This window comes from Antechinus flavipes, chromosome 1 (genome assembly GCF_016432865.1).
Source record: "Antechinus flavipes isolate AdamAnt ecotype Samford, QLD, Australia chromosome 1, AdamAnt_v2, whole genome shotgun sequence".
Classification (NCBI taxonomy): Eukaryota; Metazoa; Chordata; class Mammalia; order Dasyuromorphia; family Dasyuridae; genus Antechinus; species Antechinus flavipes.
The window spans coordinates 504,196,318-504,224,130 of record NC_067398.1 but is presented as its reverse complement, the minus strand read 5'-3'; the positions used below and the strand labels follow the sequence as shown (position 1 = coordinate 504,224,130).

At 35.9% G+C, this 27,813-nt stretch overlaps 1 protein-coding gene across 1 annotated transcript in view; it reads right to left on the bottom strand.

The window, feature by feature from the left end:
• The window catches only part of LOC127544003 (uncharacterized), a 57,015-nt gene that overhangs the window by 13,342 nt on the left and 15,860 nt on the right, over nucleotides 1–27,813 (bottom strand). The window contains exons 3-4 of the mRNA XM_051970422.1: nucleotides 19,055–19,191; nucleotides 12,727–12,887 (exon numbers count right to left, since the gene is read on the bottom strand). Of these exons, the coding sequence (XP_051826382.1) occupies nucleotides 12,727–12,887; nucleotides 19,055–19,191 (298 nt within the window). The remainder of the gene's footprint in view (nucleotides 1–12,726; nucleotides 12,888–19,054; nucleotides 19,192–27,813) is intronic.

The following is a 27,813-nucleotide window of genomic DNA, read 5'->3' as shown; positions in this document are numbered from 1 at the left end:
AGTATCCAGAAAGATCTCTAATACTTTTTTCAGATTCAAAATTTCTGAAAGTATATAAAACCTAAATGATGAAAAAATAGCATTTGAGAGAATAAACATGCTTTAGAAAATAAAGCCATGTTAAGAAGTAGGAGAACCATATAAATGAATGAGAAGTAAAGAGATTCTCATTATATTTGGGGGTTATGAAAATGGGCTAGAAGATTCTACCTGAATTAAAGACATTCACTCTAGCATATTGATTGTCTGATAGCCTGCTGTATAGTCAAACCACTGCTGCTGCAGCTGGCAGTCCCTCAGAGGCCAATGACTCATCCATAGTGTGATTCTCTGATTGAGAGGATGAGCAAATAAAAGTTGTGGCATTTGGGGAAAATAAGGAGAGGTTAGCTGCTGTTGCTCTCATCGTGGCACTTATTAGGACAGCTGGAGAATACTTACATCTACCAAGCATGTTAGTCAAGCACATTTCGGAGGGAAACATTCAGCTCAGTGGTTATAAAATCAGAGATCCCAAAAGAATATCGAGAGGCCATTTAGACCCCTCTCCTGCATTGAGGCTGGTTTACATTATACAATTTCTTCTTGATGGTATCCCTGCTACTCTTAAAGATGCCCAAGTAAAGAGATTCTAGTTTTCAAGTATTTTAGTAGCTTGATTAGGTTTCCACTCAGAGGGAAAGCTTATTCCAGCATGAGTCCAAGTTGACAATCTAACAACAGGTCTACCAAATATATATATATATATATATATATATATATATATATATATATATATATATATAAAACAATCTAGCTTCATCTCACGAGTATTGTGAGATTACTATGCTGTCATGTTTTTGGTGTTCGGACTGTTAGTTGCTTCTGAAATATGGGTCACTTCATATTCCTATAATTGCTAGGATCAGCTTTCCCCCCGATCCACTAACCTTCCTGGTCAATGATCTATCTTATCTTATCTGTTTCTACTTCTACTGTCTACAGGCTTTGAGAAAATCTGTTCAAATAGAGCTACTTGACTATGTCTTTAAACCTTGCTCATTATTTGGATTTTGAAGGCTCAGATTTCTGTTCTGTCCAGAAATTCTGAGGGTTTTCCCCTCCAAGACTTATTCTTTTGTGAAGGCAAAATAGTCTTTCTTTTGCTTCAATTTTACTTAGACTTTAATTAGTGAATGAGATTAAAAAGATTGAAGTCTTCCACAACATCCAAGGCCATCACCAGTCATATTGAACTATGTCTTGTCACTGGACTGCCATGATTCAGGAGAAGAGAGTAGGGTTGATGACCTTGCATAACTCTGCCTCACTTAAATCCTATTCACTTTCAAGTCAAGACATTACCCTTGTGATGTCATTGGTCCTCTGATGGAACAAAGGACAAACAGCAACAGCAGCTGTCTGGTGGTGAATTAGGATTTCTGAAGATTAGTTGTTTAAGTAATCTCTTGATTATCTTCACTCCAGAGTTGAAGTGGGACTGTTTCTTGCTCCTACTATGTTTTAGAGAGTGAGTACCCTTTTCAGGAGCAAGATCCAATCCAAATATGAAGTCCCCAAATCATAGAATTACTTAGTAGATAGAGAATGGGGCTGAATTTTTATTCAAATAAAATGTTCTATTAACTATTTGAGAGGCTTGGTCAGGATTTGTGATTTCATTGGTATAGGGACCTCTCAGTGGAAAACGCCTCTCTCCAAAACTCTTTTGGAGTTTTAGAGAATAGCCTAGATCTTGATATATCAAACAGCCAGTGTGTAATGTAACACTAACACTGACTGGGTGATTTGGGCCTGTCTGTCTCAAGTTTCTCCCCATTCTAATCTATTCTCTAATTACCTCTAAAATGATTTTCCTAAAGAAAAGGTCCAACAATGTCATCCTTTTACTCAATAAACTCCAGTGGCTCCTTATTGCCTCCAGGAGCAAAGACAAAGGTGCTCTCTTTAGCATTGGAAGCTCTGTATAACCTAGCTCTCTCCTCCTTCCCCTTCCACCTCACTTCTTACACCTCACTCCTTATCCCATACTCTTTCATCAAAAGGCACTAGTCTCCTGTTTCATGAAGAAGTCACTCAAGTCTTTTGGTTCCAAGCATTATTTCTGCCTGTCACCAGGCCTAGAATGTTTTTCCTCATATGCTCTGACTACTGGCCTCCCTGGCTTCCTTTAAATCCCAACTAACCTCTTCCCTTCTCTAGGCAGCCTTCTCTATTCTCTCTTAATGACAGTGCCTTCCCTCTGGATAATTTTCAAATGTATCCCATATATGCCTTGCTTTGTATATATTTGTTTGCATGGTGTCTCTCCCATTAGATTTTTTTTTTCTCCTAACATTTTCCCCAATTGCATATTGAAACAATTTTTAAACATTTTTCAAAACTTTTGAGTTCTAAATTCTATCTTCCCTCTGTCCTTCTCTCCCCCCCAAAATAGTAAATAGCCAGATGTATTTCCCATTATATTGTAAGCTCATTATGAACAGGGGCTGTTTTTGAATCTTTTTTTTTTTTATATCCACATCACTTAACACAGTGCCTGGCACATAGTAGGTACTTAATGTTTATTGGTTAATTATTATAACTTTTAGATGTCCAAAGACAATTGTAAATCTAGAAGCTATATGCAAACTGCTTATTTGCAAAAGTAGAAGTAGTTTACAGACCAGATTTCATACATTGATGAAATCACAGGTCAAGATCCACTCCCCACTGCAATATATGACACACACATTTTGGATCTATGTATACAATCTACGTGTAGCTGTATGTACATATGCACATATATACACTAGAAACATGTGTATGTTGTCATGGTGCATGCATCTCTCTGTAGATATTAGTGAACATATTTATGCGTGCATATATATGGCATGCACATACACATACATTGCATGTATGTATATATACTTCTTGAGTGTCTGAATTCAAATATTGGGTCTATCACTACCAATGCCTCATTTCTGCCTCCAGAATGTCCTGGATTCTTTCAAGTCTCAACTAAGAATCCTACGTTCTGTAAGAAATCTTTCCTGATCCTACTTCATGCTTTATTCCTTTCCCTTTTTCATTATCTCTGAGTCATTTTGTCCCTATCTTGTCTCTACATGATTGTCTGCATGTTAGAAGGTGAACTTTTTAAGAGTAGAGATTATATTTTTCTTCTTTCTTTGTGCCCCCAGCACTTAGGAAGTGCTTAATATAAGGAACTTAATAGATGTTTGTTGACTTGACTTGCCTAACCTTGGTGTGGATGATTTCTTCTTTCTGAGTCTCAGGTTCTTTATAAAAATGTGACTATGGATTTTTAAGGTTTCTTCCAGTTCTAAATGTATGATCCTATTATATTTATATATATAAAATATACATATTACCTGTAAAGTTCATAGCAATCAACACTTACTGAGTGCCAACTATGAATTAGGCATTGAGCTATAAAGAAAAAAAAAAGGAATACAAAAAGAAGCAAAAGACAGTCCCTGATCTTAAAGGACTTATGGTCTAATTGAGGATAAAATAAGCTAACAAATAGATGCAAATGAACTATATGTTGCATGAATAGGAAATAATTAAAAGAGGAAAAGCAAAGGTATCAGTGGGGGCTAGATTAGGGAAGACTTCCTGTAGGAGGTGAGATTTTAATTGGGATTTAAAGGAAGCCAGAGAGGTCAATACGTAGAGCAGAGGAGTGAGACCATTTCTGCCATGGGGGGAAAGTCAGAGAAAATGTTAGGAGTCAAGAGGTGGAGTGTTGAGTCTGTGGAGAAGCCAGAGGCCAGTGGCACTATCTTGAAACAGCAGGGAGTAAAGTATAAAAAGACTAGAAAGGTAAATGGGGCTAGATCATGAAAGGCTTTGAATGACAACATTTTATATTTGATCCTGGTGGCAACTGAGAGCCACCATAGTTTGAATAGGGCAGAATGACATGGATCGGATCTGCACTTTAGGAAAATCACTTTGGGGACTAAATAAAGATTGGAGTGGGGAGAGGTTAGGCAGACAGACTCCCACTTCACCAGGATATTGAGGTAATCAAGGTTTGAGGTGATGAGGGTCTACACTAGAGTAGCAGCAGTCTCAGAGGAGAGAAGAAGATGAGAGATGTTGAAAAAATAGACAAGCCTTGACAACAGACTGGATTTGGAGTGTAAGAGGAGGGAGGGTCCAGGATGATTTCCAGGTTGCAAGTCTGAGAGACTAGAGTTGACTTCAATAGTAATAGGGAAGGTAAAAGAGAGATAGGGAAGGTACAAGGGAGAAAAAAAAACGAACGTGTTGAGTTTAAGGTGAATTGGGCCATCTACCAGGTTGAGATCCAACTATTTTGGATATGGGAAACTGGAGGTCAGTAGAGAGGCTGGGACAGAGAATGTCAGCATAGTAACGCCATTCACAATACCACGTCAGCATTAAAATTGTGGGAGTTGATGAGATCAATGGAGGGACAGCTATGGGTTAGTGTGTGATCTGAGGAGGATCCAGCAAAGGAAACATAGAAGTGGGATGGATAAATAAGAGAATCAATAAAGAGTAGTGTCCCAAAAACTTAAGAGAGAAGAGAGAATCAAGGAAAAGGGAGTGAAACAGTGTTAAAGCTGCAGAGAGGTCAAGGAGATGAGAATTGTGAAAAGGTCATTGATTGGGCAACTAAGGAATCACATATGAATGGTTTAAGTGACATATATCGCCTACCCAGGTAGCATGATTTGATCTTCACTGGCCAACAATACTTTACTTTTTGACAAACCTGAAATCTGCAGCAATACCATTCCTATTTATGGAACTTAATATACATTTAGAATTTTCTTTGCATCAAAGCATCGTGGCATTTGGGAAGGGTCATACTTTAGCATAGATGAGATCATCTTATTCAAGTCATTACCAGTCACTGTGGCACAGTAACCTTGGGAAAGGCTTCCTCAACTTCCTCATCTGTAAAATAAGTTACTATCTAATCTCTCAGTCAGTGGGGATTATGTTCCTGAAAACATGTGACAGAGGAAGGGACTAGTTTTGATGAAAGATAAGAGGTTGAAACACGCCTAGAAGGGGAAGAGAGGATTATAGCAAATGGGCTTTTGGCTCATAGGGAAGGGCATAGGGATTGCGGGAGAGAATGTGGATAAAAGTAGTAGAAGATGGCCACAGACACACTTCACCTATTGCACAATCTTGCCCAAAGCCAGCCTTGCCATTCAGCATTCCTTTGCCTCTTACATCTTTCCCCTTCAAAGGGTATGAAGGATTCAAGGAAAACGATAGAACATATAGAAACGACTAATCAAGGGCATTACAGAGGGCTGAGGGAAAATGCTTAAAGCAAAGATATGTATTCTTTTGGCCTTGACCTGTTAAAATGAATGAGAATGACTGGAAAGTAGTTACATTATTATATGGATTTTTGCATGACTAAAGAAAGTCTTGCTAATCCTGCAAGCTTGGATAAAGACCGATCTGGCAGAAGACAGTTGCCTGTATATTTAATGACATTTTCCCCTAGAACAATTGACTTTGGAAAGAGTTAGTTACCAATGTATTGCCTCTATAAACTCTACACTGAACAAATGACTTCATGTCTCTGGTCCTCAGTGTCTCATCTACAAAATGGAGGAAGGATGAGTAGACTAGATGACATCTAGAGTCCTTTTCTATTCTAAATCTGTGGACCTATTGACCTTTCTGGAAGATCTCTCTTTTTTTCTTTTTCTTTTTTTTTTGCTGAGGCAACTGGGGTTAAATGACTTGCCTAGAGTCACATAGCAAGGAATTATTAAGTATCTGAGATCAGATTTGAACTCGGGTCCTCCTGACTTCAGGGCCAATATTCTATTCACTGCACCATCTAGCTGTCCTTAGAAGCTCTCTTTTGCCCTTTTATCTCCAGTGTTTAGAATACTGCCTGGCAGATAGGAGACACTTAATAAACATTTATTAACTGATTGTTTAGACAAGCATAGGTACTCTTGAAATAAAGAGGAATGGAGCCTATTTTTCTTCTCTTAAGTTTTGCTATATTCTGACATCTGTTGGGATCCCATTTAGAGTTTTCTTGGCAAAGATGTGGTTTGCCATTTCTTTCTCTGAATCATTTTGCAGTTGAGGATCTGAGGAAAATAGGGCTAAGTGATTTCTCAGGCTCATAGTGCTAGTAAATGTCTGAGGCTGGATTGAAACTCATCTTAACTTCAGGCCCAATGCTCTATCCATGGTACTACATAGCTGCCCTGTTTTGACATCTGTGTAGAAGGAAACCCCACAATGGACATTTACTCTACAGATTAGTGCTTGTGATATAACAGAGACATCATTTCCTCCTCTATTTGGTCTTTGGCCAAAACAAGACCGATGCAAGTTAACAAGCATAGTGGACCTAACATAATATAGAGCTTAAGTTCTTCTGAAACTCCCTGTGAGAGGCATTGGGACATGGTAGAAATAGTACTTGATTCAGTATCATAGAACCTGAGTTCAAATCCTAGTTGTTATTTCATTTGTGATCTTAGGTAACGTATGGTACCTTTCTAGGCTTCAGTTTTTTCATCTGTAAAATGAGAGATTTTGGACCAGATGAGCTCTAAGGTTTATGATCTTATGTTATTTAATTTGAAAGAAAAATAAATTGTTTGAACTGTATTGTGAGTTCTGGCAACCCCAATGAGCATCAAAAAAAATGTTTCTATTTTTCTAGGAAGGTGTTGGTTACTAAAGAGGACAACATATGTTTTACCACATTAGCCAGTTGGTGAATGTAATATCTCTAAGCGTAAGGTTATTGGATATGGGTAGTTTTAAGTCAGGAATGTTGCCTTGCATCAGAGGTAGAAAGGCACCTTTAATTCAGCTGTCCTTTTCATGTGTGATCAGTGCTAAAATTGTTATTATCTTGAGTGGCAAAAAAAAAAATGTATTTCAGATGAAACAATGGGCTAAACCTAACAATATGAAATTTAATCAGGAGAAATACAGAGTCTTGTTCTTAGGTTTGAAAATGCAATTGTTTAAGTTGAGGATGGGGGGTGATATAGACAGGAAATTATGTGAAAAAGAATCCTCCCCCAGCCTTAGAAGACTGAAAGCTTAGTAGTGTGACTTAACTACAAAAAAAAAAAAAAAAAAAGCTACTTGAATCTAAAGCTGTAAAAATAGAAATATAACACCTAGAATATGGGAGATGTTAGGCAATTAGGTGGCACAGTGGATAGAGTGCTTGTCCTGAAGTCAGGAAGTTCAAATTTAGCCTTAGACAATTCCCAGCTATGTGATCTTACCTAAATCATTTAACTTTTATTTCAGTTTCTTCAACTCTAAAATGGGAGTAATAGTTAGGATTGTTGTAAGGATTAAAGGAGATATTTCCAAAATACTTAGTATAGTGCCTAGCATATATAAAAATGATATATAAAGACTAATTGTTATAATTGTTAGATATTCTGGATAGGTGGTAAAGTGCAGCAGAGTGTAGAGTTAGGAAGACTAATATTTTTCTGAATTCAAATCCAACCTTTGACACTAGCTAAGTATTGCTAGGCAAATCACTTACCCCTCCTTTTCCTAGTTTCCCTATCTGTAAAATGAGTTGGAGAAGGAAATGGCAAATTACTCTAGTATCATGGAGTTATGAAGGAGTGGATACAACTGGAAAACAAACATTTCAGATAGACTTATGGTACTCTGTTCTGTTCAAAGAGGATGTGAAGCACTGAAATTAGTTCTGAATCCCATGTTTATAGAAGTAAAAATGCCCCAAAGGAACATAGATAGATGGAAGACCATCAGGGTGGTGAGGGGGACTCAAGAATTATGTTACATTGGAATGAATTGAGGAAATAAGGATTGTGTGACTTAAGAGAAGAGTAGACTTATGGATGAGGAATCAAGGAGGATAAGATAGTTAACACATATTTAATGGTTGTCATTCAGAAAAAGGATTAGGTGAATTCTGCTTGAATTTATAGAAAAAACTGAAACAATGGGAAGATTTTAATAATAAGAATTGCCAAAATATGGACTGAATGGCTAATGAATTATTCTTCATTGGAGGTTTTCCAGGAACAGCACACAAGAGGATTTGTCAGCAGGGTAATAGCAATAAGTAATCTGGTGGATGAGGCATAGTATTTGATGATCTCCAAACTTTCTAACTCTGCTAAGCTTTTCTTTTATTATTAGTGATTTGGAGCACCCTTTCACATGGTTATTAATAGCTGGCAATTCTTATTTTCAGAATTATTTGTCCATATTTTCTGATTACTTATCCATTGGGGAATTGCTTTGTATTAACTGTCCATGTATCTTAGATACCAAATCCTCATCTGAGAAACATGATACAGATATTTTTTTCCTATTTAATTGCTTTCTTTCTCATACTAGATGCATTAACTTTGTGTAGAAATTTCTTCATTTCATGCAACCAAAATGATTTGTTTATAATTGTACAATGTTTTAGAACTGCATCTATGCTTTGTTTGATTAAAAATACATCTCTTACCCATAATTATGAGAGTCATATGATCAACTATTTTTTTAAATGGAGTGATCTTTCATATTCAGGTGATATATCCATTTTGTATTATGGAATATGACACAAAATGTTGGTCTAAGCTTAATTTCTGCCATACTACTTTCTAGTTTTCCCAACAGTCCTTATCAAATAGGGAGTTCTTTCTTAAGTAATTTATATTTTCTGGTTTATAGAATTCTGAATATTGAGTTCCATTATTTCTGATTCTCCCTGTATATTCTGCTTCATTGATATACTTCTTTATTTTTTACTCAATTTCAAATGCTTTTGATGAGTACTGTTGTATAATAAAATAATTTGAGGTCTGGAAGTGTTATTCTCTCTTATAATTTGAAACAAGAAATGCTACACTTATTAATCAGAAAAAAATTGAGTTTAGATCTTGTTTCAAATATTTACTAGTAATTCACTTAACCTCTTAAGAGTTTTAGTTTAATGATCTGTAAAATGGAGCTAACCAATAGCAGTAAGTCATAGGATTATTCTGAGGACCAAAAATGATACTATACATAAAATTAAGCAATATCTAAATGTGAGCCTTTTGGGGGGAAAGGATGCCAACTTGTGATTTCTTTAGTTTAGAGATGTTCTAGTGAAGAAATTCCTTTCAAATTTGGATTATCAATTTTATTATTCTGTAACTTTTAATCTTATCAAGTTTCCTTGGTCACTAAGAAGTTAAGTAACTTCTATGTCACATAACTAGTATATGTTAGAGTAGGGACTTGAATCCAAGTCATTTTGACTATGAAGTTGGTAGACTTCTACATCTCTTGAACTATTATTGTGATGACCAATTTCAAGAAAATGGTGCTATCTGAACTTATATAAATAACTGAGGTGAATGGGTACATATACATATATATGTGAGAAGGTAGAGAGCGAGCATATATAGGTCAGTTTCCAAATGACCTTGTGACAAACAGAGAATTTCATTTTTGTTTCCTTAAGAGTATTTAAGTTGCAGAAAGAAGAGCTTTCATCCTAGTGATTACTTAAGGTGCTGGACCTTTTTAATTTCCCAATATTAAATGAAATGCACACATCATAGGGAAGGAAAGTACTATGCATAAGCCCTACATATTGAGAGGAATGAGATAATGGGAGATAAAATACACTGGTCCAAATGTGGTATTATCACTCAAGCAGACAATTTTGAAGCAACACAGGCAAATCAATGAGCTGTCTGCTTATGCAATACCATTAAATGCAATCAAGGGTGGCCCCTTTATCATAAGATATTAAATTAAACCCTTTAAACCAATCCCTTGTCTGTTGTCAATGAGACAGACATTTTACTGGTGGTGTGATCACAGTTCAAATTCAAGGTAGATATTCCAGGAATTCATTCCCTCATGCTCTGCCTTTAACAAAGAGTAATGGACAAATAGGCAGGGATAGCTGGCTATAGTTCAATATTTTTTCCAGCATTCAGATCTGACTATTTTTGTCCTATTCATTGCTCAGCAGCAATGCTATGGCTAGGTTAACCCAGTCCACAAATGGAGCAATCAATTGCTTAGATCTAGCATTATTACCTGGTAATGTCTGCTCATCCTGAGGGTCCAGAGTCTGATCTTTTTTATTTTTTTTTAAACAAACCTCCCTTTGGGAGATAAAGCATAGCGACTTTTCCTAATTTTAAGAGGATGAAAGTGAGCAGGGTGCTGTTACGGCTCAGTTATTTCCTGATCATAAGTAAAAGTCCATTTCTCTTCAAAGGTCTCAGTGAATTAGTTCAAACACTGAAGCATTAGGCATTAGTTATTGGAATACCAGAGTACCTTTTTGGCCCCAAAACTAGCTAGTATGTGACCCTAACAACCCTTTTTTGAGTTTCTAAAAAAAAAAAATGAACTGTGCTCAGGAAAAATGTTAGTACATAGTAGGAGCTTAGTAAACAGTTACTGACTTGATTTGTTACTTTTTAACTCTGCATCTTGTCAGTATGAAATGATAAATTAGCTCTAGCCATACATATTTGAAAAACAACCTATTTTATATTAAAGCATTTATTTTTATTTTTAAAAATTTATTATTATTATTTTGCAAGACATTTGAGGTTAAAGTGACTTGCTCAGAGTCCCACAGCTAGTCCCATAACTAAGATGGGATTTGCATTCAGGTCTTACTGACTTCAGGGCTGGTGATCTATCCACTGCCATCTAGCTGTACTATTAAAAAGCATTTTTTAACAAAAAATAATGAAAATAAAATGTCTTTAATATTTTTCTCCCAAAGGATTTCGAAGTGTTTCATTTCGAAGTGTTTCCTATGCCATGTTTACTCTTATTCAATATTTTTAATACTTATTTTTCCATTATGTGCAGTCAGAGACATCAAGCCTGAAGAAGGGGTGAAGTCCCCTGGTTCAGTCACATAGATATGTGGTCACATATATAGTCAATAGTAAATCTTTAACTGGAGTCTAGGAATCTTGATCAGTTAGACAAACTTCATCAAGTAAACTGGACATTGGATGCCAGGGCATTAGGTAGAGTTTTAAGTGGGGGCCAAGTCATTGCTACTGCTCCTTTTCAATCTGATAAAGCACAAGGTAAGTATACTGGCCCCTACCTATGTGTCCATTACTCTATGTTTAAGTGTTGGCCCTGTGGTCAACATTCTCTACTTTATTGTGCCTGCTAACTTAGTAAGATATAGAGTAATTATGTCTTCCACTCCAGTAACTTTCTATCTTAGTTCAGATCAAGAGGAAGAGTTATTTCTTGAGTTGCCTCCAAATCTCCCTTCAAGGGTCTCACATGCTAGGGAATTGTTACTTTTGCTCTGGTTTAAGTAACTGAGCTCTCAGTCTTAAGGGATAGCTAGACAAGGGAATTACCATAGTAGGAGACAACTTCCTTATAAAATTCCAAATATGGTAAGGAAAAAAAAACCAAAAACAACAACTAAAAAGCACATAATTTTAAAGCAATAGATTTTGACCACAAAATCCAAATAGATCAAGTTCAGGGAAATACTTGAATATTCTGGCAAGTTCTTGCTGATCTATTTTACTGAACACTTTGCAAAGGTTGAGGAAAGGCACAAAATTGGAAGGGAGCAATCTTGGTCACTTTGTGAAAACTGATACTGAGGGACCATGTCTATTAGAGGCTGTGTATATTCCCTTGCTCTGAGAAAACTACTTTAGTTTCATAGTGAGGAAAGGAAAGAAAATTAAAACTGCAAGACAGAGCTGCTTTTCAAAGGAGCTGTAATCCTCAAAGTCAAAGAGCTGAAAATGGATAGGGGGAAATTCCTTTTGAAAAGAAGCTCTCAAAACACATTTTGCAGAAACAAATGTGGGCCTGACTCACGCTATGACAGCAAGCAGCTGAATAAAGAGGCAATAGTAGATGCATCGAAGGGGGGTGGGAATCATTTGTAGAATCTGTCTTTAGTCCCATGCAGCTTGAACTGTCAGGGAAAGGGGGAGGCCCTTCCTGACACTCTTTTGAAGGACTATATCTATCCTGCCATTTCTTAATAACCCCCAAAGCATCTTCTCTTAGTAGAGTAATACTCATGAAGAGAGCTGGTACTTGAGTAGAGAGGCCTGAATAATGGAGATAACAGGGTTAAATTGCTGGAATCAACAGTCACACAAAAGATCTAGACCCCAAATCATTGCTTAATTACTCATTCTCAAAATAGACAGTGGCTCTGGGTGGGTAAAAGCTAAATCACTGGGGAATAATTATAATGATCCTCCCATTTAACTGTGAGGCCATAGGCAGTCCTGTTGATCAGAAGGCCTCTGCTGATTTAAAATCATTCCAGAACTTCCCCCTCTGTTAGATTTCTTTGGTTTTCTCCCTTTGAATCAAATCAACAAGCATTCATTAAATACCTACTATGTGCCAGGCACTGTGAAAAGTACTTCTTCCCCATCAGGAGTCATCTTAAATGGTGAAAAAAAACCCTATAAATTAAAAGAGATTGAAGGAAGCTAGTACTAAGGAGATTATAAAGCACAGGAATTCCTAAGGACAAATATCTCCAAATCATATTTCTTAATACAATTGATAGAGAAAAATTGACCTCTTTTTTTTCCCTTTCAGGAATGCATTTTTCTTTTATCTTCAGAATAAAATATCTAGTGGAGCATAAAATGTCAAAAACTATTTAAATAAACCTAACATTTCAGACCAACAACCATGACTGATTTTACTCATACACACGTTTAGGTACTTAACCTGCAATTCTGCTCAGCAGTTGTTGCTCCTGCTCTCCAGACATTTTCACATATATTATTTGATTGTTAAACTGGCCAATCCCATGAAATGTCATATTAAGACGTTTGCCATCCAAAAGCTCTACCACACGAACTTTGCTCTGCTCCAGAGCTGAAATGGCTCTGTTAAAAGAACACACAGGAGAAGAAAAATCATTGACAGGGTCTCAGATTATTATCTTCTTTCTGGGAAAACAAAGGAATATGGTAGATTATTGATTATAGGGAGTTGAGGGGAGAAAAAAACCATTTTCCACTTCCTATATGGGGAAGATTCCCCCTTCCAGTCTCCCCCTTCCCATCTTCTTTTAGTTGAAAACTCTGGCTAACTGGTCTGAGATGATTGGGACATGTTGTAATACCATAGCATCCACATGGCATTTCTACTACCAAGATGCCAGTTTCTATCTGCATATTAATAAAAGAAAGTACAAGTAGTCAATGGCACCAGATAGGCCATGTACTATACTTTTCTAATCAGAATTAATCCCTCTAGGCACATAGTATGTGAAACATCAAAGACTTAATATTTGATACATCAAAGGCTCTCTCACTAATTCTTTTGAGGAATCAAAAATTATGCTAATGAAAGTATGGTATATGGGATTTGAAATCAGAACTTTTTTTCATGGGCCTGATTTTGGATAAACTTTTTATAACTTCATCTGATAGATAGCATCAACAAGGCTGGCTCCATGATTAGTCAGAGTAAGCAGCTGCTCATCTGCCAATATTAGAGTCTCTGAAGGTTTCAATCAGCCTTGCAAAATCTTTCCCTATAGTCTACCATAGAACCTCAGATCCAGGCCTAGGATTGAGCCTGTTTTTATATATATATATACATACACATACACACATCATACACACACACACACACACACACACACACATTATATATATATAAATTCTTTTAAGCAGCTAAAGAGCTTAACAAAAGAAAACAATTCCACTTTTAAGAGAGAGGCTAATTTTCAGTTAACAAGAGCAAAAGGGGGGCCCCTCTGGAATAAATATATATAAATATATATATATTTATGGCATTAAAAAATGAAATTCAGTACAGATAGTACATCTACCAGAGATCTCAATGCCTCCAAATAGCAAAGATCCCCAAATGCTCTAATCTGGTTACAGCACCGCATGTGGAAGAAATAAATGCCATGTGAATTATAGTCCTGTTAGGAGTTTGGGATTTGGTTAGGAAGGACAGGCCTACACAGGCAAAATGACTTGCTGAGTAACTGATATTGACAATTTGGATGATAAGCTCTTCTTAACATTCCCTCCTTTCCCTCCTTCCCCCACACCCATTTCTCTTTTTTAACAATTGGGTTTTTTTCTGTTTTCCAGATGACTTTTCTTATAAAGTGAGTGACACTGCATTTGGCTATATTCAAGTGAATACAAATCCTTTTCCCAGAACTGACTTTTGATTCATATCTTTGGAAATGGAAATGAATTTAAAATATTCCAAATTAAGATACCTGGTACACTTGGGAAAGTCATCAACAAGATAGAAGCATATTAAATTTTATTCAGTTCATTGCACTTTTGCAAATCACATCTTCTTAGACATACATGCCCAAAGGCAATAGATGACATAAGAATGGACTTGGGGGTGTTTCTAATTAAAGTGTTTGGGGCATTAACATAATGAGGTCCCAGAAAGCATTTACTTTTTCATGATTATGTCAGGAGGTTGATGAGGAAATGTTAGTTCAAAGACCTCCTTTACCCTTTTGCCTGGGTTTTCAGTAAAGTTCAGGAGTAAATAGTTGGATTGAAAAGGTCATTCATTCCAAGTTTGGTGAATGCAGGAAGGTAATTTTATATAAATACTATTGGGTTTTCTCAGTTGAGTGTCTATTTTTTTGTTGCTAACTTTTTTTTTTTTTTTTTTACATTAATGGAACCTCCTACATACTGGATTGTGGAATCATACATTTCAGAGTTGAAAGGACTCTTAAGGAACTTCAAGTCTAACTCTCCCATTTTACCAGTGAGTTAATTGAGGCACACAGTATTGAAGTGACTTTCTCAGGGTCAAAGAGCAAGTCTATAACTGTCTTTCTGACTTAGGGCCTGTCTGGGTGCTAAAGGACAGAGCCCTGAAATGGGAGCTCTAGATTTTGCCCTATGGTATCTATTAACATTTAAGATATCCAAATATTTATCATAACAAAGGAAGAAGAGGAGGGGATATAGGTGCAGAGAATAGCATTAAGCATGGAGGTTCCCAGCATGATGCTTTTTATTTTCCAGTTGAGAGATGAAAAGAACAAGGAAATCCCCTTACCCTGGCTGTCCTCTTCTGCTACTTGTGAGGTAGGAAGGGTTTGGTCTCTACAAACCCATTAGTGGTTAGCTCTTTGCCCAACACCATCCATTCGTTGCTTAAACTTGTCCTGTTTCCTGTTTCTGTCCCTGCTTGGCTCATGGCACCCACTCTACATTCCAGGGATTACTCTCGACAAAACCACCTTGCCACATATCTGTTCTCAACCTTTCATGGGCTTTAATCATAACTTCTCATTCCACCTGAAAGTCACTTGCACTCCCCACTGCCATGACACAAAGCTAAAAATTTGATTTAAAGTTTACTCTTTGGAAACCAAGGACAGATAAATGGAAAGTACTTCCCATTTATCTTCCATAATAGGTCCTGCTAAGATTTGAACATTTCAGAACTAAAATAAAAAAACAAAAACAAAAAAACATAAAACACACATCGGTCATCACTACTTTCCTCTATCATCCCACAGTTGATTTAGAAAAGGAGATGATATAAACATTTCTTAAGTATCTCTTCTGTGCCAGGAATTATGCTTAAGCATTTTAAAACTGACCTCATTTGATCCTTACAATGACCCTAGAGGAGGTTATTATCATGATCCCCATTTTACAGTTGAGAAAATTGAGGCAGGCAGAGGTCAGAATGACTTACCTAGTATCATAAAACTAGAGGCCAGATTTGAACTCAGATGTTCCTGACTCCAGGCCTAGTGCTCCATTCACTGTGCCACTAATAACTTCTAAGTGATTATAAAAATGGGAAAATTGTGACTTAATAAAATTAACAAAGTGTATTACATGCTAATATTGATTATTTCTGGTGGAGTTGGTTATCATTATCACATAGTTACTCTACCTGTAAGCAATTAAGCTGTATTTTCCCCTACTTAATATTAAGTCATGAAAAAGGAAATAAGATGAAATAAGAAATTATGGTGCATAAATTTAAAACAATTCAGCTCTCAGATGTCTCTACTCCTCCATTAAAGTCCTACCCTAATGCTTCATCATAGAATGGAGGTAATTTTGGCTTTTTTTTTTGTTGCTAATTCATCTTCAGTCATGTCCAACTCTTTGTATTTCTCAGCAAAGATACTTGAGTGGTTTGCTATCTCCTTTTCTAGCTCATTTTACAGATGAGGAAACTGAGGCAAGCAGAGTTAAGTGACTTACCCAAAATCGCATAGCTAATTAGTATCTGAGGCCAGATTTGAACTCAGGAAGATGTTGTCTTGCTGACTTCCTACTCTATCCACTGGGCTACCTAGCTGCCTTGTAATTTTGGCTTACCAGTTACTGTGTCCTTAAAGTAGGAGCACTGATGTGTCTTATTGAAAAAGAGTCTTGTGATTGATTATGCCCCTGTCACCCAAAGACTATCTATCTTGACTAAGTTGGGAGAATCTCATTCCCTAGCTCTAATCCCATTCTGGTTTGGAAGCAGGGGTAATGAATTTCTCATCCAAATCAACTTTCAAAGAGCATATTCTAAGTTGCTGAAACATTGTAAGTTGGTAGGATGATTTGAGTCCTGACAAAGTCATTCCTATCTTGCTCTTGAGAGACAGGTTAATAGAAAGAACATTGCCTTAAGAATAAAAAGATTTGGGTTCTGAGACTACTAACTGAAACCCATTAGTCTGACACTGAAAAGGCAGACTTAGAAGGGCAATAGATAGGACCCAAGAAGCCTTGTGCAAAAAAGAATTTTTCATGATGTCTCATTTCCCATCATTCATCTTTTATTCCATCGTATCCACTGTGGTCACTCAGCCACAGCCTGGCAATGCTAGTTTTCTTTTGACATCTTGAACATATACTATACTTTCTTTCCCCCTTTATGAGCTAAATTCTGAAAAATAATCAGGTAATATCTCAATTCAGACCCCTTCTTGGGGTCTCCTGAGGTCCTAGTACTTGTTATTGTCATAGGCAATTACATGAATATTCCAAGATTTAGACTGGTGGTGTCAGGACCACTAGTATAGGCTGGGAAAGGGAAAGGGTATCCCAAGATGGGAAAAGGTTTTTTGAATTTATTCTTTAGGAGCTAATCAGAGTTAAAGTGGTAGTGCCTTTTCTGGAGGGCAGTAAAATGATGCAATAAAGAGCTTTGGGTCTGCAGTCAGAAACACCAGAGTTTAAATCTGGCCTCAGATTCCTAGTTGCTGTGTGACTCTAGGCAAGTCACTTAACCATGCTTGCCTCAGTTTCTTCATCTGTAAAATGATCTAGAGAAGAAAATGGCAAACTCCTCCACCATCTTTACCAAGAAAATGAAGAATTGGATACGAGTGAACAAAAAAAAAAAAATCTCTTCTAGACTTTAAAAGGTAGAAATCTATGCATTAAAAGCAGAAGGATCTCGGAAGTCATCGATTCCAATCTTATTTTATGGATGAGAAAACTATAACTTAGAGAAGGTGAATGATTTACCCATGATCTAGAGAAAACTAGAATTCAAACTCAGATCCTCCCACTTCAAATCTAGCCCTTATTCTGTTGTCTCTTTCTGGCCAGCTGGGAACTTAAGCTTGAAATCCTCTTCCCATTCTTTAATCTATAGCTGAAACTGGGCTTGTTCATGACAAGTTAAAGTTTTATCTTTGCTCCCTCATTTATTAGTTGTGGGATTCTGGGAAATTAATTTCTGGTCTCTAACTAATGTCCTCATCTATGAAATGGGGATAATAATGCAGCCATTAGCTACTTCACGTGGTTATTATAAAGGAAATGAAATGCTTTATAGATATGAAGCAATATAAAGCTCTGGACGCCTGTGAGGGAAACTGATTTAATTTCCCAGATCTCCATGTGAGGTGCATCTAAGAATATCCCCACATAATGATCCTCAAAGGATTTTAAAGAAAAAAAGTGAAATGGATGACTCAGTATTCACTAATGCTCAAAGCATTCAATTTCAGCCATCACCCAATTTGCTAAGTACCTTTAATTCCCTTCCTCCAACTCCCATTCTCAACCTAAAAATAGAAGATTCCATCAGGTTAAGACTGTCTATCTGGCTTGTCTTTTTGTTTCTATCTCCTGCCCCATATGCTTTCTGTGCTTCTACCCGGATTGGCTAGCAGCAGTGCATGAGCCAGAGGTGTGGCCATCCAAATAGCATGCAAATCCTACCAGGGCAGCTCTTTATAAACTAGACTGATGATCATGGAAACATAGTATTTGTACTAAATACCCAAGATTAAATGTCCTGTTCCCGGCTTATTCTCCCAGATTTCTCAACCTCAAGGAAGTTGGATCATTGAATGATTAACCATTTTTAACCTAGTACTAGACATCTTCATTTACCTTTCAAAACTTATGTGCAGTTGGGCTTATTAAGGAGATTACTGTGATCAAAATATTTGATTTTGTAGCTTCTGTCGAGAAATTTCCTAAGTCACTCTCTCAATATTATTTTGTATTACATGTTAATCTAGATGGCAGATTCACTTTAACTCAGATATGTACATTTAAAGAGGCAGTTAGCTAAAAGGCACAGTGCGTAGAATGCTGAAGAATTCCTGAAGGCAGGAAAAGTCAAGTTCAAATCCAGCTCACTGACTGGGCAGCGTATTTCTCTATCTGCCTCAGTTTTCTCAGCTAAAAAAAAAAAAAGTGGGGATAATAATAGCACTTACCTCCTAAAACTAATGTGAGGATCAGACAAGATATTTGGAAAGAACTCAGCACAGAACTTGGAACATGGTAGGTACTTAATAAAATGCTTATTGCCATTTAAAGAATGGCATCTCTCCCATTTTTAACTCAATTAAGTACAGTGCCCATCACCTTACTATAGTCATGTAGGTGATATATATTCTAATGCTAAAAATCTAGTGAATTACAAATAACATTTTTTAATAGAAAAGGATATTTGTGTTTAATGTAAAAACATTTCTTTAAATATGTTATTTAAGTGGAATGAGGTCTGGGAAAAAATAAACACCACATGAATACAATCAATTTTGCAGACAAGCTAATGGAGTTCTTACTTTTGCACATCTTGCTCTGTTCTGAGATGAGCTATGATGATGGTGACATGCATAGTCTGGACAGAAATCAGGGCTTTCAGCAGTTCAGGTTCCTTACTGTAAATGAACTCCTGCACATCTTCAATTTTATCCAGAATCTGCAATGTCATGCGTGAAAAGAAAAGACATATTTTGTTTCATTCTCACATTGTCAATTCAAGCCTTTTCTACAACTATTTATTGAGTGCTTTCTACATGCAAGACTCTGCTGGGAATATCAGAGTGTAATGACATGGTTCCTGCCCTCACGGAACTTACATTCTGGAAAGGGGAAATAAGATGTGAACACAGAGAACTACAATAAGAGGTAGAATATAGATGTACAATAAAAGAGGTCTAAAGGGCATGTTTCAAAGGAGGAAAACTAATTGCAAAGGGAAGCAATAGGGAAGTTTTCATGGAAGAAATAGTATTTAAGCTCATTCTTTTAAGAACTGATAGGGTTAGAGATGGCAGTAAGGGCATTTAAGTAAAAGGGAGCTTTTTTTTGTTGTTGTTTTATTGAAGCTTTTTATTTTCAAAACATGTAAGGATAATTTTTCATCATTGACCCTTGCAAAACTTTGTGTTCCAATTTTCCTCCATGCTCTCCTCTAGATGGCAAGTAATCCAATATGTGTTTAAAAGAGAATATTTTAAGTAAAAAGTCACAGAGGCAAAGATATATAGGTAATATTACAGGAATAACAAGCCCTCTAGTTTGGGTGCTACAAAAGATTTGTGAAGAGAAGCACTGAGAAATAAAATTGGAAAATTATGTTGAGACTAGACCATGGAGGCACTGAATGAAAGCTAAGGACTTTGAACATAAATACCTCTAGGTTCTCTGATGACCATGGATTTAAGGTGAGTTAGTAAAATGACTGTTTAAGAATTATTATTTTTATAGTAGTAGAGAAAAACAGAGCAGAAGCAGAGATATCCATTAGAAAACCATTTTAATGGTTCAAATAGAATGTCATAGGAATGATGGTGCTGCTCTGCTCATGTGCCCCTGGAATTTTAGGAAGACTAATTTAGCAGCAACATGTAATAGATTGAACAAGATGACCTCTAAAGTCTCTTCATGTCTACACCCATAATTGTATGTTCTGTGATTGCTTCTTTTTACAATCATTGATTATTGACCGTGCTTGGGGAGATACAAGGATGAATAAGACAAGAGTCTTATGCTCAAGGAGTTTATGCTCTAAAATGAGCAGATATAGAGCCTATATCCAAGGGCAGAGTAAGCAACTATGGATGCAATGATTTAGAGGTACCCAAAAGACAAGTTGTCTTCCCATTAAATCTCTTCCTCACTAATTTAAAATCCCCAATAGGAATTCTGTTGAGGGGAGCTACATGATATCCAAATAAAGGTCTCTGGCTAAATACAACAAACCAGATTAACCAGCTATCACCTTGAAAAATGAGTTCTGAGAGATGAAGAACATTTTGACAGACAAAGAAAAAGAGAAAAGTTCTGAATATGAGGCACTATGAAGAAAAGATAAAAGTCTGGTGGTATGGGAAGAACCAGAAAGGGAATACTTAATGCCTAGAGGAGAGGTGGGAGTACCATTAAAAAGGCAAAAAAGGACACTCCATCTACTCAATCCCCTAAAGTAAAGGCTGGGAATACTGGCAAATTTCACCTAAAAATTTTGCCCTGTATTTTACAGTTAAGTATTCAACATATGATGAATAAACATTGATAAGCATATTTAAAGCATGGATAAATGGGTAAATAGCTATACAGAAAATACCAGAGACACAAATATCACTCATGTTCAAGGCTATATCTCCCAGAAGCTTGGTGACCAGTAGCTCACACAAAGATAACATATTGAATATGTGGGAGCACCAAATCACAATTGTCACACTCCCACAAATGGAGTGATTCCTACCTGACTCTTATTCTTGATGCTCTTTCTAAAGTACTATCCCTGTATAATTCAGTTTGAGTTTGGCAGCATGGCAGCATGCCATCTTCTCCATTTTATGGGCTAGATTCAAGCAGACTTAGTGTAAAAGAATAAATAATATAGTTTTTAGGGTAGGGGCTATAGCTGTTTCCTCTATCTGTTGTATAACCGTCCAGCCTTCTCTACAAAGCCAGATGGGAGGTATTAGAACGGACAGCAAGAAGACACAACATTTAGAGGTAATGATAGGCATTAGAAAGGCAAAAAAGGACATGCTAACAGTTTTAGAAAAAAATCTAGCTCTACTTGCATCCAACTACTAGAGCTCATTTGAAGTCTCTCTTTTCCAATAGATGAATCCAGAAAAAAAAAAAGTGACCAAGCCCCCAGCAGAGAACATAAAACAAATCTTTTGCATTTAAGGATAGGATTTAAGGATAGTTCCTATGAATTCTAAGGAGAGATATTTGTAAGGAGTGGTCATAGATTGTGAAAGTACTGTTATTCATCCTGATAACCTAAAACCTGAATTTAATTTCAAGTACCTTAGAGGAATCGTTGAAGGGATACCATCTTGCCTAGATATTGGTCTTGGATAGAAAATCAATAATAATTTGATAAGCATTAATGTAAAACCCAAACTAAATATATCCTCTCCTCGAATGTCAAATTCATTTGAAAGACAATGTTAATCAAATTCTCTTTGAAAGTCTAAATATGCTAAATCAAGGCTCAGAGAAATGTTTACAGTACAATAAAATTATTAATGGGGTCTTTGTCAGCTGCCTGCTAATTGACCACAAAAATTGAACAGCATTTCCTAATTATTCTCATGCCACTTTCCAATTACAAATTTGATATAGTCAAACTGATGGGCCTTCAAAAACAAGTAAAAGCAATGGATGAAATAATTTTTTCAGACAATTCAGTATGGCTTCATGGTCAGCCTTTAGTCAGTTGCATTTCTCACTCTCTGAAACTCTTGGCCCATGGAAAATAGATTATAAGAAATCCAGAAATGTTAATGGGTCAGTTTTTTAATAACTTGAGGAAGGCGAAGTTGTTTGGGTAAAGAAAAATGACTTTTGGGGTCAGATGCACTGAACTATTTCACTTAATAACTTAAGACCATTCTCTAAGTAGAAGAACCAATGACAATTACAATGAAATTTGGTTAACTTCATTTTGACAGCACCCTATGCTACCTTAAAGAGGAATGTGGTATAGTAGGAAAAGCATTATTCTTGGAATCATAAGATTTGACTGCACCCTAAGGCTGGGGAGGGAGTCTGGAGAGTTGGAGGAGTTGGTTTGATGAATTCTAAACTCGGGGAGTCAATAGTTTATAGTAGGGGTTAATCAGAAATGCCTGTCTCAGTTACCAAGAATTTATTAATCACTTGGAATATACCACTCTCTTTTGCTAAATTCTAGAGATAACAAGAAAGGCAAAAACACTGTCACTATCTTTAAAGATCTCACATTGTGATGGGAGGACAATGTGCATATAATTGTTCATATAAAATATATATAAGGGATCTAGGTGCATCATAGTACACAGGGTGCTGACCTAGGAGTCAGGAGTACTCATCTTCCCGAGTTCAAATCTGCCTTAGACATTTACCAGCTATGTGACCCTGGACAAGTCACTTAACCTTGTCCCAGTTTCCTTACTTGTAGAATGATTTGGAGAAGGAGGAAATGGAAAACCACTTTAGCATCTTTACCAAGAAAACCCTACATAAGGACCACAAAGAATTGGATATGACTGAAAACAAATGAATAACAATAAAAGATATACATGGTAGAAATGTATGAGGAGATCTAAAAAGCTGAGGAAATCCTGTGATGCACTGAGACACAACTATTGTCCAGAAAACTGGGGATGATGATTCTCTAATTTTTCCCTATTCAAAAAACAACTGGAATGTGTTCTGTTTAGTTTTGGGCTCCACATTTTAGGAATGACATTGAGAAACTATAGAATTTGCAGAGAATGGCATTGGGATAGTAAAGATCCTCGATATCATGCCATTAAGAACTAGTCAAAAAAAATGGAAGTGTTTATTCCAGAAGACTTGGCAGAAAGAGTATGATAATACTCTTCAAGCATTTAAAATGAAAAAAGTATATATATATATATATATATATATATATATATATATATATATATATATATATATATATATATATATATATAATTTTCAATATATAATTTTCAATTTGAACCCAGAGGTCTGATCTAGGACTAAGAGGCAGAAGTTTCAAGAGAGGCACCTATAATATAAATGGAAGAAATACAATTTCCTAGCAAAACTAGAGCTATCTCAGAAGTGAAATGAGCATCTTTAGGAGTTAGTGGACTCCTCCCCTGACAACTCCAAGAGGTGGTTGGAGAACCACTTGGTATATTGAGTGGTTTTTTATTTCGATATAGATTTCAATTCCAAGATCCTAAGTTTGGGTTTCAACTTGGATACATACAACTGAGTGATTATGTAAAAATTGTGATCTTTGTGCTTCAGTTTCCCAACAAAAAATGAGAATTTATTTGCAATTTTAAGATTGTTGTGAAGGAAATGCTATGTAAATGTGAACTAATAATCCTACTCAGAGGAAAATGAATGTGAATTACTAAAGGCACCTTCTTAACCTCATTCCAAATATCAAGAGTTAGTTATGATTTGCTGTCTCACATACAATAAGACGGGCATCATCATGGAAATTTATGTGCAATTAAATATTTTCCTATAAAATTGACCTATCTGGATATTACAAAAGGACTATCATGGCCCTGGGAAGAAACCCTGAGCCATCTGTCCACTTCCAGTTACCACTGACAAGGCAACCATCCCTTGAGCCAATGGCCTAATTCCTCAGTGCTGGACAGAACAGAGACCATGATTTACACAAACAGGAGGGAGAATAGACATCAACTTCCTATAGGGGAGGAAACCAGTCAAGAGGGATTCATCTGCTCCCAGAGAGAGAGCACCATCCAAAGCCATCCATCCAAAGAATGAACTTGTAGGTGGATATGGGGAAGGGCATAATTATGAATGGTAGCCAACTCAAAAATAGTATAATATCTGGAGAGATAAGGAACTTTTGAAATCATTCAATCCAATGTCCTCATTTTACAGATGAAGAAAATGAGGACCACAGAAGGTCCTCAATGATTTGTCTAAAGTAACACAGGCGTAAATGGCAGAATTAGGAAATGAAAACTGAAAAAATTAGGACCTGTCCTTTTAACTCTGATTTTTGTTCTTTCCAGTACTCAGAGAATCACAGTATTTTGAGATTTGGAAGGGACCCCAGCATCTATCTGGTCCTACCCATATACTAAAAGAATTCTCACTTACACATTCACAAGTGATTTTCCATCCTCTGATTGATAAAGCACTTCCAACTCCAGGCTGACTCTTCTGGTGCCAGTTATTTTTATTACTATGGATAGTTTGAGGGCATCTGTTTTGACCTTCCCAGGCAATCTGTGGCAATTCTAATCAGAGAGCCACAATATTGGAGAAGACAGAAAGTGTGCTCACCTATAATATGTGCTTTAAGTTCTTACCTGTCCTAAACATTTATATTGTTGGTCAATCAGAAGCCACTGTCTCTTTTGGCCTAAGCTGCAATCTCTATCGCAAGTGTTGGGCAAGAAAATGAGAGAATTTGTTCTCAGAAAGTCACTGTTATAATGTGGTCCATAATACTTGGACATGAAAAAGTCAAGAACAAGCTCTATCATCTAGCACCTATTAACAAATTTACACATTAGTTTATCAGCTTTGTTCATTTTCACCTCTGGAAAACTAAAACAATGAGACTCTAAGGCACTTAGCATAAATAAGAATATGGGGAAACTATGAATATGGAGTCTAGAGCTCAGATTGATGCCTGATTCCTAGGTGGGGAAACCTCAGTGGGGTGCTATGGATAATTATGTGGAGACATCATGAAGATACTATAGAAGGAGATCATTTTTTAAAAAGAAAAACAATTTCAGCTATTTCAAAATGTTGCTTAGGGTCTGTCCCAATTGCAAATTTAGAGAGATATAAAGATCAATGTTTTCCTTGATGATATTCTGTTATTGTACAAATTGTTCTTCAGTTTCTGTTTTTTTTTTCTGAAATTTTCTCTTGTATAATTTCTTACAGTATAATAATAATACATCATAAAATTTTTATACTAGAATTTCTGGGCTTCCCCTTCATTTCTAGGTCTTTGCTTCAACAAGCGCTACTATAAAAAAAATGTATATATAGTTTTTTTTTGCTTTTAAAAAACTCTTATATTGGGTCATGGTTTAGAGAATCTTTAAGGCTCCAAATTATTTTTTTATCAATTCACTAAGTCTGTCCAACACCAACAACTATCGTTTTCTTTTGTCATCTTTATCAGTATGCTGGATTTGAGGTGGAACTTCTCAGTGCTCTAGGCAACTAAGAATACAAGTTACAGAGAAGGTGATAATCCATATTATTAGAAGATATTTTACTACCTGGGAGCTAAGTGGCACAGTAGATAAGGGAACTAGCTCTAAATCAAAAAGATTTGTGTTTCAATACCTCCTCAGTCACTTACTTGCTATGTGATTCTGTATTAGCCACTTCTCTTTCAATATTTTGAATTGTAAAATAGGGATATTAACAGCACCTATCTCTCAGGTTGCTCTTCCTCCCTACACCAATGAAATCACAGATTTAGTTCCCATTTCTTTTTCCCTTTTAGTTTTAACTTCAATGATATTCCTTGCACAGAAACTTTAAATTTATATTGCTTAATTTTTGTAAAATTCCATAACACATCTAAAAAGCATGTATATTCTTTTCTATTACTATTCAATAATTGTAAAGATCTAGAATATTTATTTTGTCTAAAATTTTAATCAATTCCTTAATTTATCTTTTATATTTGATACAAAAAAGGTCCATTTTTAAGGTTCACACAATCAATTATGCTGCTATATCTCAGTGTAATTTGATTTTTTTAAGTACTTAGATATTATTCCTTTTGGTAGATGTATATTAAGTATTCATGTTATTTCATTGCCTAAGATGCCTTCCAGCATAATGTAGTTTCTTTATTTTAGCCATGTTTATTTTTACTGTTTGTCTAGAATCACGATTTTTAGCCATGCTTTTTTGAATTCACTTGAAGCATAATTTAGCTTTATTTCCTTATTTCAACTATGTGAATATTCATGCTTTAAGTATTTCTTATAAATAACAAAATGTTGGATTTTGCTACTCTATTCTGCTAGGCTTTTTTGTTTTATGAATACAAACTTCACATTTTCCATTGATTGTTAAATTGTCTTTATACTTTTTTTTTCTTTGCTCCCTATTCTATGTATGTATGTGTATATATATGTATATATATATATATACACACACACATATATTCTATATTTTAAGAAGCTAGTGATGAGTGTAAAATATGTTCAATGCTACTAACTTAAAATTGTAGCTATTTTTGGTTTCACTGATTCTACTCTTTTTCTTTCTTCCAGATTCTGTTCTTAATCATTCTTTTTCCTACTACTTTCTACTTTCTGCAATTGTTTTGCTTATGACTATTCCTTGTTCCATATTATTATCCTTCCTAACCCTTTCCCACTTCTCATTCCTGTTTCCATGTTCATTTTGGTGTATTTATAGAGCTCTGTCTCTGCCTCTCTCTCCCCAACTCTTTTTGTTTAGTTCAGATTAGAATGAGGTTTGTCCAATGCCTTCTCTACAATCATTTTAATGTTTATATATGTTTATGTATTTCAGGTTTGAAAATTAGTAAATTTGGCCCATCTCCTTTTTACTTAGTATATTCCTTTTACCCTCCTTTTTTCCTCTTTTCTCCTAAATCTATCTGAACAAATCTCAAAGTCTTTTATATGCTAGTCTTATTTAATTACCTTTATGACCTCTGAAGACATTAAAGGTCTAAGAAAACACTAGTTGCCCTCCTCTCATATTGGAATGTTACCACTTGTTCAACATCATTTGAGACCTTTCTAATTGCTCAGATGTATTTACCTTATTTTCTCTTGACTGTGTTTGAATTTCAAAGTTTCTGCTCAGCTTTAGTCTATTTGTTCAGCTTGAAAGTTCTCTATTGAAGTTTCTTTCTCTCTGGAGAATCATACCAGCTTTGCAGGCTGTTATTCTTAATTAGGTCTTTACCTTTTTTGTGGGGTGGGAGGGCAAGACAATTGGAATTAAGTGGCTTGTCCAGGGTCACTCAGCCAGGGAAGTGTTAAAAGTGTCTAGGTCTAGATTTGAACGCAGGTCCTCCTGACTCCAGGGCCAGTGCTCTATCCACTGTACTACCCAGATTCCCCTGTCTTTTCCTTCTGGAATATTATATTCCAAGATTTCTGTTCCTCTGTAGCTGAAGCTACAATTATGTAATTTTGACTATCATTTCTTGGTACTTGAATTCTATTTGCAAATTTTTTCTTCTACTTCCAAATTCTAAATGTTGGCTAAAATATTCCTGGGATTTTTACTGTTGAGATTTCTTTCACAAGGTGACTGATAGATTTATTCTATTTTTACTTTACTCTCTAGTTCTTAAAAGTCTGGGCAATATTCGCTTGTGATTTCTTAAAATGTAATATTCAAGAATTTGATCTATTATTTCATGTTGAGTCATGGATTCATTGTTTTCTTCTAAATTTCAGGGAATTACTTGGGTGTCATTGTCTACTTTCTGTTCTAAGCTGTTTATTTTCCTTCTAATTCTTCAAGGACTCTTATTTTTTATCTCTTGCCTGATTTCTTTCAGGCATTCTTCTGGTTTTTATGT